Source organism: Artemia franciscana, chromosome 16 (assembly GCF_032884065.1).
Source record: "Artemia franciscana chromosome 16, ASM3288406v1, whole genome shotgun sequence".
NCBI classification, from domain to species: Eukaryota; Metazoa; Arthropoda; class Branchiopoda; order Anostraca; family Artemiidae; genus Artemia; species Artemia franciscana.
Window position 1 is genome coordinate 26,639,619 of NC_088878.1, and position 15,176 is coordinate 26,654,794.

The 15,176-nt window shown below is 33.5% G+C and overlaps 1 protein-coding gene across 3 annotated transcripts in view; it reads left to right on the forward strand.

The window, feature by feature from the left end:
- The window catches only part of LOC136037293 (protein vav-like), a 110,235-nt gene that overhangs the window by 9,260 nt on the left and 85,799 nt on the right, over positions 1-15,176 (forward strand). For all 3 annotated transcript variants that reach the window (XM_065719933.1, XM_065719934.1, XM_065719935.1), the window contains exon 2: positions 3,575-3,748. In XM_065719933.1, coding sequence (XP_065576005.1) covers positions 3,575-3,748 — 174 coding nt within the window. The remainder of the gene's footprint in view (positions 1-3,574; positions 3,749-15,176) is intronic.

Consider the following 15,176-nt stretch of genomic DNA (forward strand, 5'->3'; position numbering starts at 1 on the left):
GCAGAGGGATTTTGAGAAATTCTTGCCTTTTCTTGTAAATGTCTTATGCAATCAGGTGAAAATGATTATAACCATAAAAGAATTGCATTTAAAAGTATTTATGACAGTAGCGAAATGTCCTATGCTCTCCACTAAAGATTTTTGAAACACGTCAGTCTAGACCTCTCTTCATGACTCTGCGTCTTTGCGCACGCGCAATGACAAATATTTAGAGCATTATGACGGGAATAATTTGATCGAATGCCAAGTAGCAACTGAAACTATTGCTCTGACGTACTGTGAACTTCCCATTTAGCGGGCTATGATCTGTGTCATTTTTGAAGAAACTTGTCTCTACTGTTCGTACTTACATTTATGCTGTGATTAAACTTTCTCTTATCAGTACCTTTAATTGAATGCAAATTTTGTTGGTTTTGGGGATGAGAGAAAGGTTGAGACGACTAAGGCAGGTTTGGGGATGAAGGATGACAAATTGCCAAAGATCGTCTTTTTTGGCGAACCGTGGTGAGTTCGTCCTAGTTTGGGCTGGGAGGAAGTTGTAAGAAAAAATATTTAAGGGAAATGGGAACTTCCTGGGAGGTTGTAAAGAGCTTTGAATATATTGGGATGGAGGAGTAGCGTGCGTAGCTTTTCTGGCCTCATGCGGCTTGACGCTACAATGAGTTGTTAGTAGTAGTAGTACATTCTTTAGAATATTCACAATTTTCTTTCGATTTTTCTACCATTTTTCTACAGTAATGATGAACAAATTTTTGCACAAACATTTTGAAAGTCGAAGGTTGAGTGTAGGCTTATAGCGTAGGTTAAGGATTAATGAAAAAATAAAAGCTTTGAAACGAATTCGAACCCGGTAAACAAATTCAAAGTTCAAAGCGCCTTCACAACAACGTTGAAAAAGGCTAGAATAAAAACGTGAGGTAATACTTATATTAGTATCATAACAAGTTTAGAGGGGGGATGCTCCTGCAAGATTACTAGTTCTGAAATCAACTGTCTATTTGATTTTTTTTTCTTTTAAAGATACATTTTATTTACAGCCGCAGTCAGGCATTTGGTGATTTAGTGAACCGGTATAAGTAGTTAACCTGAACTACCCGTCTTTGCTCAGAAATCTTTAAAACAGTTTATAATATGGATTTGGTATCATATCTCTAAGTTTCATTGCTTCCTGATATCACTCTTTCACCAACTGCTAAGTTTAGTTGTAAAGGTCAGCCCAGTACGAAGTCAGTTTAAAGACCTAGATCCAGCAACTTCGGTGGCTCGACCACGTCCAACGGACTAGTCAGTCCCGTCTCCCGAAAATCATTTTCAAATGCCGAATTCACGGTTCTGGCCCTTGTGGTTATTTTGAAAAGAGGTGGGAGGAAAACTTCCTGCATCAACGCCTTTCGGGCTTTCTTTGTCTAACAGAAGACCGCGAGTCTGCAGAAGGCACATCCATGCTATTACGAAGAGTCCCCAAGACACCCTTCAAGGATGGGACTTCAGTCCCACGAGACTTCAGTCCCTGGTGGAAGTTCAGTTAAATTTTCTTGCACACAAATAGAACTTGAGACAGTTAAGGATAATAATATCACGCGTCAAGTCAAAGATAATATGAAGAATCGTAAATAAATTTGTTATCATAAATATGAGTGAATATATAACTGTACGAAGTTTAGTATATATAGTTTAGTATTATAGTTTATTACTCTACCGTTTTAATGTGTTTTTACGTGTTTGTTACGTTTGATACTCTTGATTTGTTTTATTTCTGTAAACCCCCATCTGTTCTATTTTCTTTTCCCTTAAAGATATATTGTATTTACAGGCTCCAATGTTTCCTGTTCAACCGTTGAAAACGGGATTATAGTATATTGGGATATTATAGTATACTAGGATATTATAGTATACTATACTATACTGTAGTATACGGGATTATACTAATACTTTTGATTTGTTTTATTTCTGTAAACCCTCATCTGTTCTGTTTTTTTTTTTCCCTTAAAGATATATTGTATTTACAGGCTCCAATTTTTCCTGTTCAACCGATTGAAAAACGGGATTATAGTATACTGGGATATTGTAGTATTTTATAGTATACGGGATTATACTAATACTTTTGATTTGTTTTATTTCTGTAAACCCTCATCTGTTCTGTTTTTTTTTTCCTTAAAAATATATTGTATTTACAGGCTCCAATTTTTCCTGTTCAACCGTTTGAAAAACGGGATTATAGTATACTGGGATATTATAGTATACTATAGTATACGGGATTATACTAATACTTTTGATTTGTTTTATTTCTGTAAACCCTCATCTGTTTTGTTTTTTTCCCTTAAAGATATATTGTATTTACAGGCTCCAATTTTTCCTGTTCAACCGGTTGAAAAACGGGATTATAGTATACTGGGATATTATAATATACTATAGTATGCTATAGTATACGGGGTTGTACTAATACTCTTGATTTATTTTATTTCTGTAAACCACCATCTGTTCTGTTTTTTTTTTCCTTAAAGATATATTGTATTTACAGGCTCCAATTTTTCCTGTTCAACCGATTGAAAAACGGGATTATAGTACACTGGGATATTATAGTATACTATAGTATACCATAGTATACGGGATTATACTAATACTTTTGATTTGTTTTTTTCCTGTAAACCCTCATCTGTTCTGTTTTTTTTTTCCTTAAAGATATATTGTATTTACAGGCTCCAATTTTTCCTGTTCAACCGTTTGAAAAACGGGATTATAGTATACTGGGATATTATAGTATACTATAGTATACGGGATTATACTAATACTTTTGATTTGTTTTATTTCTGTAAACCCTCGTCTGTTTTGTTTTTTTTCCCTTAAAGATATATTGTATTTACAGGCTCCAATTTTTCCTGTTCAACCGGTTGAAAAACGGTATTATAGTATACTGGGAAATTATAATATACTATAGTATGCTATAGTATACGGGATTGTACTAATATTCTTGATTTATTTTATTTCTGTAAACCCCCATCTGTTCTGTTTTGTTTTTTTTCCCTTAAAGATATATTGTATTTACAGGCTCCAATTTTTATTGTTCAACCGGTTGAAAACGGGATTATAGTATACTGGGATATTATAGTATACTATAGTATACTATAGTATACGGGATTATACTAATACTTTTGATTTGTTTTATTTCTGTAAACCCTCATCTGTTCTGTTTTTTTCCCTTAAAGATATATTGTATTTACAGGCTCCAATTTTTCCTGTTCAACCGGTTGAAAAACGGGATTATAGTATACTGGGATATTATAGTATACTATAGTATACGGGATTATACTAATACTTTTGATTTGTTTTATTTCTGTAAACCCCCATCTGTTCTATTTTCTTTTCCCTTAAAGATATTTTGTATTTACAGGCTCCAATGTTTCCTGTTCAACTGTTGAAAACGGGATTATAGTATATTGGGATATTATAGTATACTGGGATATTATAGTATACTGTAGTATACGGGATTATACTAATACTTTTGATTTGTTTTATTTCTGTAAACCCTCATCTGTTCTGTTTTTTTTCCCTTAAAGATATATTGTATTTACAGGCTCCAATTTTTCCTGTTCAACCGGTTGAAAAACGGGACTATAGTATCCGCGAACTCGTTGAAACCGAGAAAAATTTCATAGAAGCATTAAATCTTGTCAAGCGATACTTTGTTCGTCCCCTTTCAACCATGCTTTCAGAAGACGATAAGAAAACAATATTCTTTGGAATCAAGGTAAAGTTTTGGAATTTGAGGTGAAGTATAATCGTGTTTATCACGCTGATCTGTTGACAGGGTTGCAGCTGGTATGATAAAAGCGTCAAGAGGCGACTCGTCCGAAAAGTGTAAAAAATACACCGTATAGGTGTTTCAATAAGGTATTTTCTTTAGTCGAAACTATTAAACTGATGAACAGGAAGAAATAATATTAGTTAGATAAATAATAAGAAGTAAAAATAATACTAGATAGTTAGTTAAACTAATTTAATTAGCAACATATTGCTAGGGGGTGCAAATTCTATTATCCAAGGGGGGTTCGTACAGCTATCAAATTCAGGGAAAATGCAAAAACTTGCTCCAGGGGTGGGTATGTGCACGAAAAACGATCGTATGAAAAATGCAAAAGATTATGGAAAGAGCCTCAAGATTTTGAATTGGATCTTGATACTGAGATTGTTTTAAAGCTTAGTGTGAAGGATCCTGTAGTCTGTATAAAGAAAAAATATAAAACATTTGAAGACAAGGTGAAAATTATCCTTTAAGGCCACAATTTATTTCCGTTTTTTAGTAATAATTCTGGCTCTTGATGATTTATAGAGTAAATTATTTAGCAAGTGTTTTGTATTTTTTTTTCTCTTTTTAAGTGTTTGATCAATATTTGATATTTTTTGATTGTAAGCGTTATCATTTGTCTTTTCTTTATATCCTTCCCCAAGAAAACCTTGACGTTAATGACAAAAACGTGAACGGAAACTTTTTTTTCTTTTTTCCAGCAGCCCAAAAACAAAAGAACCACTGTTGCAAAAAGGGCTTAATGAGTTGTTGTTCTAGCCAGACTGTACTCAGTACACTAGCCTAACCCTAGCTGCTGTATAATCAATCTAAACAAAATCTAAAAACTTTTAAAGTTTACTACAAAAATAACTCATCGTAAACTCCCTTACACATCTTGTCAAGAAACGGTAAAATTCTAGTTAATTGACTTCTTGCTATCTCAGAAAGGGTTTAGGTTAGGAAAATGAAACTTTCAGGGATGAATCTATAGACTAAAGTATGTCGATGGAAGGTATTTTGAAGCAACTACCTCCACTCTTTCTCCCTCTAGAGGGCCCTGACGTTTGATGACCTTTAAAAATATGTGTTTTATAAAAGTGAAACCTTGTAAAATATATCTTCTGCTTAATTGAAGTACAACAAAATTGTTTTCAGTTTCATAACTTTGCTCAATTCCATTTTATAAGGTTTTAAAGATATGAATGAATGAATGAATGAACTTTATTACCCGTAAAGTATAAAAAACACAAAGTACGGAGTATTATAAATAAATAAACAAAAGCAAATACGATAAACAGCGAAGAAAAACAAAATTCAAACTAACAAAAGACAACATGGACTAATTAACCAGTATCAATATGGAAAAAAGGCTGCAGAGGGTCGTAAACGTGAATAAAGTTGACAGTCTTTTTACATAAATCGTCACTGGAAGACCGAATCTGAGAAGGCACATCTACTATACCAAATCGAGCAATTATTTTTTTGTTTCGGTGCCATCTAGGAAGCCGGAGGAGGAATTTGCAATATCTGAAATAAGCCGTACGTAGAGTATGTCGATCTTTCTTACGAATCAGATGAGCCATGCCTGATAAAAACAAAAGCACAGGGGCGCAATAAGCATTATAAATCATGCACAAACCGTTGCGGTTGTAACGGCTTTTGTTTGGGGATATTTTTCCGTAAGCGACGCGTAGGTTTTTCACGGCTTGATTCACTAGGGATGAACAGGTAGTGGAAAGTGTTGGGCCGAAACACAGATCAAGCCAACTAACTAAAGAAGAACATGGCAGAATTGCAGTCCCAGCAACGAATGGAGCGACCGCATAAGGGATATTAAAACAAATAAACTCGCATTTAGACGCATTAACTGACAGTCCAATCTTAGATAATTCATTGGTTAATATAGTAAAATTAGAAAGCAATCCACGGCGAGTCCGGGCAACAAGAAGAACGTCATCTGCATATGCAATAGAAGACAAACCTTACCGTAAAAAACAGAACTTCTAAGGGGACGCAGGCACGATGCAAGCACGCATTTAAATATACTAGGAGACAATACGGCACCTTGCCGAACTCCCTTATTAATTTTTACTGGGTCAGATATTTGGCCATTCCAGGTAACTTGAATTTTAGACTTTGAATACCAAGAAGACAATAAACAGTACGGAAGGATTAACACCTGAAGACGCAAGGGAAAATAGAGCCTGAGAGTGCACAATATTATCGAAAGCTCCAGAAATATCAACAGTAAGACAGTATAAAGAGATTTTATCTTTTACGGCATCTTTCATGAGTCGGCTTAAAACATGATGTGCATGGGAGCAACCGAAACTTTTCCGAAAACCAAATTGAAAAGGCGTAAAATCACAATTCGACTCAATTTCTGGTAGTAACAAATGTTCAAGCAACTTACTTAAGAAACACGATACTGTAATGGGACGATAATTCACACATGACGTGGGGTCCTTGCCTCGCTTTTGAATAGACGTTACACGGCCACAAAGGAAACTATCAGGAACAAGCGACTGTGCTAAGCAAGACTGGAAAAATATTTGTAGATGGTTAAGTAGAGCAGGACAATCATAAGCAAAAAATCGGTAAGAAGGGCCGTCACCATCAAGGCTATTTGAACGCTTAATCTTTCTTAAAGCCCGGCGAATTTCAGATATTGCTACAGGCTGGACATGAGCCTGCAGGAGACGGTATGGTAAAAGCGGTTTAAGCAACTTATAATAAAAAGACTGAAGAAAACTATTAAATACACTGAACACACGCTTATAATGATCAACAGAATTAGCTAGCTGGAGACAAGATGGGGTAGATGGGGAACATTTCTCACTATTAATAACCTTATTCCAGGAGGCCTTATCGGTGGGGCCTGACCGAGATAGCCAGAAGTCAATTAACTAGAATTTTACCCAAGAAACATTTAGGTAGTACCATCTATGAGAAAGTTTCATTCGTTGATCAGCTACTATTTGAAAAACCTCCTAGCGGAAGTAATCCACAGAAGTCATCTTTAAACTGCTTTAAGAGGAACTTGAATAGTTTTGAATGGTGGATTACCATTAAATTCCTAAGTAAATCCACTAAGGCACTACTTTATCCTTCCGTATAATTAAAATTTTAAGCTCTCTAGTTTTGACCTTTCCAATACGTGTTTTCATAACAGAGAAAATGGAGGGACAATTATAAAAATCTTGTGACTTGAAACTTTTTCATTCTTTTTATTGGCTTAAAGTTTCACAGAAAAACAATCAATGAGGTGTTTAAAAGGCGGTGCTATTTGGCCTTTTTTTCTGACATGCGGCTTACGATGATTGATTTACGAAAATAGGTTGAAGATGCAAGCCAATGAAATTGAAGTGCATTTTTTTTTGCTACGGATCTATAAAAAAAGTAATCTTAATCTTTCTTTTTCTCATATTTTAACTCTGTAAGTCTTGCTAAGGGAATCTGAATCATGTCTACTAGATAATGATTTATTCTACACAATGGTTCTTCTAATTACTCTTGAGATGAATTTTAAGCAAAACAAGTAGCAGTCTCAAACAGTTCATAAAGTAGTAATTGATGAGGCTTTTTTCACCAAAGATTCTCTCCTAAATCGATTACTAAACTGCTACTAAAGAGTTTCTGAACATTACCTAATGGGATAGTGGATGATTCATTTTTGCTTTTTTTCTTTCACTTCCCGCCTCTCATTGCGAAATTATATTTGATGTTTTTCAGGAATTTAAGGATCTTATAATTTGTCATTCTGGTCTTTCTTTGCTTTGAAATTGAAGTTGAATTCTAGTGTTTAATTTTTTGTCACTGATTTTTAATGCATAGCTTTAATGCAATAACGATAATTCATGAAAATGCGAAGAGTGGAGAAGTTCCGAGGAGTGGGAAAAGCTGTTTTTTCCAAAATCTAGTTAGGAATTTTTTTTTTCCTATTTTATGATTGGCTTACGAAAATAGGTTGAACAAACAAGCCAATACTGATACAAAACAAATAATAAAAAAAAAAAAATTCAAAACCTGGGGAGGGGAGGTGCAAGTTAAAATAGCTAGGCCTAGACAAGGATAAAATAATCATGGTATAAAATAAGTATAAAATAAACAATAAATCATGTATAAACAATAAACATAAAACATAAATCAATAATAAACAATAAACAGTATAAAATAAATAATTTTTTTCCAAAATCTAGTTAGGAATTTTGTTTTCCTATTTTATGATTGGCTTACGAAAATAGGTTGAATAAACAAGCCAATACTGATACAAAACAAATAATAAAAAAAAGGTATTTTCAAAACCTGGGGAGGGGAGGTGCAAGTTAAAATAGCTAGGCCTAGACAAGGATAAAATAATCATGGTATAAAATAAGTATAAAATAAACAATAAATCATGTATAAACAATAAACATAAAACATAAATCAGTAATAAACAATAAACAGTATAAAATAAATAGTTTTTTCCAAAATCTAGTTAGGAATTTTGTTTTCCTATTTTATGATTGGCTTACGAAAATAGGTTGAATAAACAAGCCAATACTGATACAAAACAAATAATAAAAAAAAAGGTATTTTCAAAACCTGGGGAGGGGAGGTGGAAGTTAAAATAGCTAGGCCTAGACAAGGATAAAATAATCATGGTATAAAATAAGTATAAAATAAACAATAAATCATGTATAAACAATAAACATAAAACATAATTCAATAATAAACAATAAACAGTATAAAATAAATATTTTTTTCCAAAATCTAGTTAGGAATTTTTTTTTTCCTATTTTATTATTGGCTTACGAAAATAGGTTGAACAAACAAGCCAATACTGATACAAAACAAATAATAAAAAAAAGGTATTTTCAAAACCTGGGGAGGGGAGGTGCAAGTTAAAATAGCTAGGCCTAGACAAGGATAAAATAATCATGGTATAAAATAAGTATAAAATAAACAATAAATCATGTGTAAACAATAAACATAAAACATAAATCAATAATAAACAATAAACAGTATAAAATAAATAATTTTTTCCAAAATCTAGTTAGGAATTTTTTTTTCCTTTTTTATGATTGGCTTACGAAAATAGGTTGAACAAACAAGCCTATACTGATACAAAACAAATAATAAAAAAAGGGTATTTTCAAAACCTGGGGAGGGGAGGTGCAAGTTAAGTAGCTAGGCCTAGACAAGGATAAAATAATCATGGTATAAAATAAGTATAAAATAAACAATAAATCATGTATAAACAATAAATATAAAACATAAATCAATAATAAACAATAAACAGTATAAAATAAAAATTTTTTTCCAAAATCTAGTTAGGAATTTTTTTTTTCCTATTTTATGATTGGCTTACGAAAACAGGTTGAATAAACAAGCCAATACTGATACAAAACAAATGATAAAAAAAAAGGTATTTTCAAAACCTGGGGAGGGGAGGTGCAAGTTAAAATAGCTAGGCCTAGACAAGGATAAAATAATCATGGTATAAAATAAGTATAAAATAAACAATAAGTATAAGATAATAAGTATAATAAGTATATAAGATAATAAGTATAAGATAATATAATAAGTATAAAATAACCAATAAGTATAATCACAAGTATAAAATAATAAAAGACAACTATAAAATAATCAATAGTAAAATATGATCAAAATAATCATAAAATAATAAAATAATTGTATGGAAGCAGCAACTATGTTAAAAATCATGAATTACAATATATGTTAAAGATGCTTCAATGGGATAACGGATGTATCATTTTTACAATTTTCTTTCCCCCCCCCTCTCAAAAGTGATTGCGAAATTACACTTGATGTTTTTCAGAAATATAAAGATTTTATAATTTGTCATTCTTGTTTTTCTTTGCTTTGAAATTAAAATTTAATTCTAATGTTAATTTTTTTTGCCACTAATGTTTAATACATTGCTTCGATGCAAGAACGTACAAAATGAAAATACAAAAAGGTGTTTTTCCACAATCTAGTTGGGAGTTTTGTTTTTTCATATGGTTTACGATGATTGACTTACAAAAATAGGTTGAAAAGATAGGTCAATGCTGATACAAAGTGAATACTAAAAAAAGTAATACTAAAAAGTAATAGGGAGTCGCAAGATTAAGTAGCTAGTCTTATTAGACAATGATAGAATAATGAGCGGTTGTATGGAAGCAGCAACTATGTCAAAGGTCACAAATTACTATATAAAATAATATGATAAAGTAAAATAATATGATGAATACAATAAATTACTATGAACCATACAATCCATCATTAATAGTTATTACTGAAGGTTAAACCAAAATAAAATCTAGATCAAAACTCAATAATACTAAATGAACGCTGAGACTTATTATATACTAAATAAAAATTAAAAATAATTTCATATTAAAAAAAGGTGACTGTATTTCAAACAGTAAGCTGTGCGAAAATGTGGTTCTATCCCACTTTCTAGGGCTATAGTGAGAGAAAGGTTGAGATGGCTAGGACATGTTCTGTGCACAAAGGATGACAGATTGACAAAGATCGTCCTTTTCGGCCAACCATCTTGCTCCAAAATACAAACAGGTCGTCCCCGAATCGGGCGGAGGATGTTGTAAGGAAGGACTTAAGGGAAATTGGGACTTCTTGGGAGGGTCTAAAGAAGGAGACTTTTAATAGATTGGGTTGCAGTAGGAGCGTTAGTAGCTGTGTTGGCCTAAGATGGCTCATTACTGCAATGAGTTGTTGGCAGCATTAGTAGTAGTATTTCCATAATCTAAGGGAAGAACTGATTTATTCGTGATCCGAATGATTTTTTTTTTATGAAATCCAATCAGAGAATAAAAAAAAACGTGATTGGCTCAAATTAGCGCTAGCTACATTTTGGTGTCAGTAAAATTTCATATTGAATGGACCTTAACGGTACTATTGAAGACTTATTAGGAAACAGCAATAGAAAATGGAACAAAACTTTACAAGATTTTAGTGTTTTCTCTTGAAGAACATTAATTAGTTTAGGGCTCTTAAATGTTGATCATTAAAATAATGAGCAATAGTTTATATTAGAGTGAATCAGAACAAGTTGAATTTTACTTCGCGAGGCCGTATTCGAATTTTTTTCGGTGAGGGAGGGTGTTTTCCTTGGGTGGGGGGTAAAAAAAACTTTGAAACTTTGAGAAATGCCAAAAAAATTATATGCATTTGTGTTGTTTTTGTATGTGTGGGATAATTTGTCTTTATTGGAGAGGGTCAAACCTGGTACCTCCCCCTGGATGTGACCTTGCTACTACGTAAGGTTGCGTATGGCAGATAGTGTTTCTATCTTCATATTAAATGAATATATCTTGTAATCTTCATTCGTAGTTTTTGAGTTTGCGGTTTGAAAAATAAATTTTGACGTGTATCATTTGTCAGAGAAACTTCACAGCGTCTACCCTAAAAATTGTAAAAAAGCTTTGAAGCAGTAATTTGATAACTGAAAGTAGAGAAATTTAACTTTCTACTGATAATCTGTTTAGTCGAAAACCAAAAAGCTTTCTTTTAAATAAATCCAAATAGTAAAATATCTTTAGCAACAGTCCAGAATATTAGAAAAGGGAGTATCCAGTTTCGAACAAACTCCTTGTCATTTTTTTTTTCGGAGAGTAAAATTGTTGTATCATAAGTAAAATACGTATTAAGACAGAGGATTGACGACTCACGATGAAAATTATTTATACAGATAAGAAAAGTAGAGGACCCAGGAAAAAATCCTGAGGTACCGTACTTTTGAGGAATGGAGCACAATTTTCTAAGAATAGGAAGCTACCTCTTCCGCTATTTGGGTTCTTCTATCTAGATAAGATTTAGTCAGGTGCGATTCAGGTTCACGCACACCACAGTTCTCCAACGTACTAAAAAGAACCATTTTTTTGTATTAAAAAAGGTAGTGTGGGAATTCAATCCACCTCCTCATCGAAAGCTTTGGACACTTTCCCTGACAAAAACAAAACCCAAGTTTCACTAAAAATCTACCTGATCTTGTATTTTTCCTCTTTAATTTGTTGAGATAAGGAAATGAAGCTAAACTTAATGTAAATATTCGTAAATTTCAAAACCGATTTATGGTACTAATGGTTTCATCTACCAAAGATAACTTTCAGTTGAATAAATTTACTCTGTCAATGATATACGAGAAACTTAAAACTTTCTTCCCTTGGAATTGTAAAAGCCCTTTGTAGCAGCTATTCCATTAATGAAAGGAAATGAATTTGGCTTTCTACTCTGAGTTTGTCCTTGTAGAAAACCAAAAACCTGTTTTAGATAAACACAAGTAATAAAATCTGACTACCACCAGTCCAGAATATTAGAAAAAAGTTTATCCAATTTTGATCAAGCTGCTCTTCGTTTTTTTTCTGAAAGTGAAATAGCTGAATTATACGTAAAGGCAGAGGATTGAAAAGGCGCTGTGAAAACAATTTGTAAGGTAAGGGCATTAGACCCTTATCATTTAATCCGGTGGGGTTGATCTTCGTTTCTAAGCCCTTCATACAGAAATTGCGATGTGGGAGGGGGGCAGTAATCCTTCTTGCTTACCTTTCCCAGATTTCTCCAGGTACCCATTTAAAGCTGGGTCGACTCTGGCTGAGCTTCCAGTCACACCACTGACCCCCTTTCCAAGTCAAATAATTGGTCACATTAGGAATCGAACCCTCACTCTTTGGACAAAGGATTGCAAATCCAGGGCGTCAACCATTTGGCCACTTACACAAATAAGTTAAAACGGAGAACCTGAGAAAACAATCCTGAGGTACCCCTACCTTTTAGGACTGAGACGCAGCTTAGAATAGGAAGCTGATCTCTTCGCCTTGTCTTAGTGCTTTCATCCCCAGTTGTCAATGAATCAATCGTTAAATATATGCTAAAAGGTTGTAATAAACATGGAACGGTTATTTGGCTCAAGAAGCTTGGTTTGTTGTGGGCAACATAGTCAGTAATATAACACCGAAAGAATCATATGTTAAAACACCTAACAAAACAAGTAAGGATAATAACAACAGTGTTTAACAGAAACCAAGAAATTGGGAAGAATAGAAAAGACTAAGTTGGTATTAAGCAGGAAAAATTTGAGTTTTAAGTTAGGAACGATGTATCACAGTTATTCAGCTTACTAATAAGACGATACCTTCTTTTTTTCTATAAAGGAAAGGCAGTGTGGGATACATTGTTTCGCCCCCTCCTCCTCCTAGACACTTTGCCTGGCAAAGCTAAATTCTAAGTTTCATCAAAAACTGTCCATGAACTTTTATTTATTTTTTTCGTAAATTTGTTGAGATGCTGAGATGATGCTAAACATGATGTTACCATTCGTAAGGTCCAAAAACTTAATCATGGTAGTAATTGTGTTGTGCGTGAAAAAAAACTTGAATTATGTCTAAGTTTATGCAATAATTGAATTGTTATTTGACGAAATAATGCCACTGGCATAGAGAAAGTTTTAGACTAAAGTAGAAAATCCAATCTAAATGTCTCTAAAGAAAATGTGAAAGTTAAATTAGTCTTCGCGTCTAGGAAACAGGGGAAATCCTTTTTTGTTTCCTTAGTGACCTATATTAAACTAGTCCCTTTGTGGCTATAATACGAAAAACGTGGAGTTTTGTCGCTAGCAAGGGGAGAGTTTATTGCTTATGGTAAAGACTTTGTATTACTACATATCAAAATACGATATTTTAAGCGGTTTTGACACTTGTTTTCTTTATGGAGATTGATTTTTGAGATTTTGTCATTTTCTTTATTGTGTTGCTGGAGTAACACTTAGGTTTTTTTTATTTGCTTTCTAGTTTAGCAGATTTCAATTTATAGCGAGAAAGTAGTAAGGTTCTAACCCCCGGGGTTTTACAGAAAGGTTGGAACTCTGGCTGGATTGATATAAATGTCTTGGTATTTTCCAAAGCGATGTATAGTTCTGGCTCAGAGCCATAAAACGTGATGTTTGCTTGTCCTAGTCAAAGCCTGCAGTGTGTGAACCGAAGTTTTATAGTTTGCGTCCGATAGAACGATTTGAGATTGTCTCGCTGAGCTTTTGTTTCTTCTAGTTGTGTTTTTGCAGTCGAGTGGAAAATTCTGTGGAAACCTTATTTTGAATTATGTTACAATATGGTTGGTCGTCCCTCAGCATACCTTGCCCTTTCCCTCGCCTGCTTGCTTGCAGAAAGGTAGGTATATTGGACCTTGTTTGAACTGAAATCACGATACCCCTGCTAACTTTTTAGTATATTGGTAGGCATGTTACACTTAGTTTGAATCTGAACTCCTGCAAAGATTTTTGATCTCTAAGACTCGAGGACTAATGCGAGCCTTAGTCAACATCCTGCCCTCCTATGCTTAATATTTGATATGAAAGGTAGCCCTTCCTCATCTTGTTTAAAAAAGGGCTATTATTTTCGATGTGTATGCTTCTATCGGTAAGATAGGTTTATGGCCCCTTCATCACCTCGCCCTTAGCAGGAAATGTAGCAAAAATGTGGGCACCTTGTGGGCAATCGTGTAAGAATTTTTGATGAGAATGATTGAAGGCACAAAGTGGGCTAAAGCCCCTTCAAAGCCTCCTCTTCCGCCACCAATTTTTCAGCAGAAAGATTGTCAGATTTTTTCTTGTCACCGACGGGTTTCAAATTTGTGATGACGAATGTTTGGGAAATGAAACACGATAATAATGATTTTCATAGACAATATTGCCCTTTCCAGCTTTTGGGCAAAAGGTCTCAGCTCTACTTTAAACTTGTAAGTAATTTGAGCTAATCGGACAGGGAACGGATTTTCACCAACCATCCGGATTCACTTGAAATTCGGTACCGAGGTGCCAAATAACAAGGAAATTAAATTTTGGGCCGTTGATCTTTGTAGTCGAGAAGCTCAATTTTATAAACACTTAAAACAAGAAGAACAATAGGGAATTTCTCAAGACAGTGGGAAACAAAATTAGAATAAATGTTTCGGCCCTATGTCCAAAGGCCGTCCTCAGCAATACAAAAATATATAAGAAGGAAAAACTATCAACAGGATAGAAAATTTAATCAATTAAGTTTTTCAAAATTTAAAAATTTTTCAAAATAGTCCCAGCATCCTTACCTCAGCAAAGTTCAACCAGTACTGATAAATTGCATACAGGACTGATAAATTGTGATGAAATGGTTTGCTTTCATTTACTTATCAATCCTGGTTGAATTTCGCTGAGGTAAGGATGCTGAAACTGTTTTAAAAAATTTTTCATTTTAGTTTCATTGATTTTATTATGCTGTAAGTTTTTTCTTCTTATATATTTTTGTATTGCTGAGAACAGCTCTTTGACAGAGGGCCGAAATATTCATTCTAATTTGTTTCCCACTGTCTTGAGAAATTCCCTATTGTTCTTCTTGTTTTGATTTTGTGATGG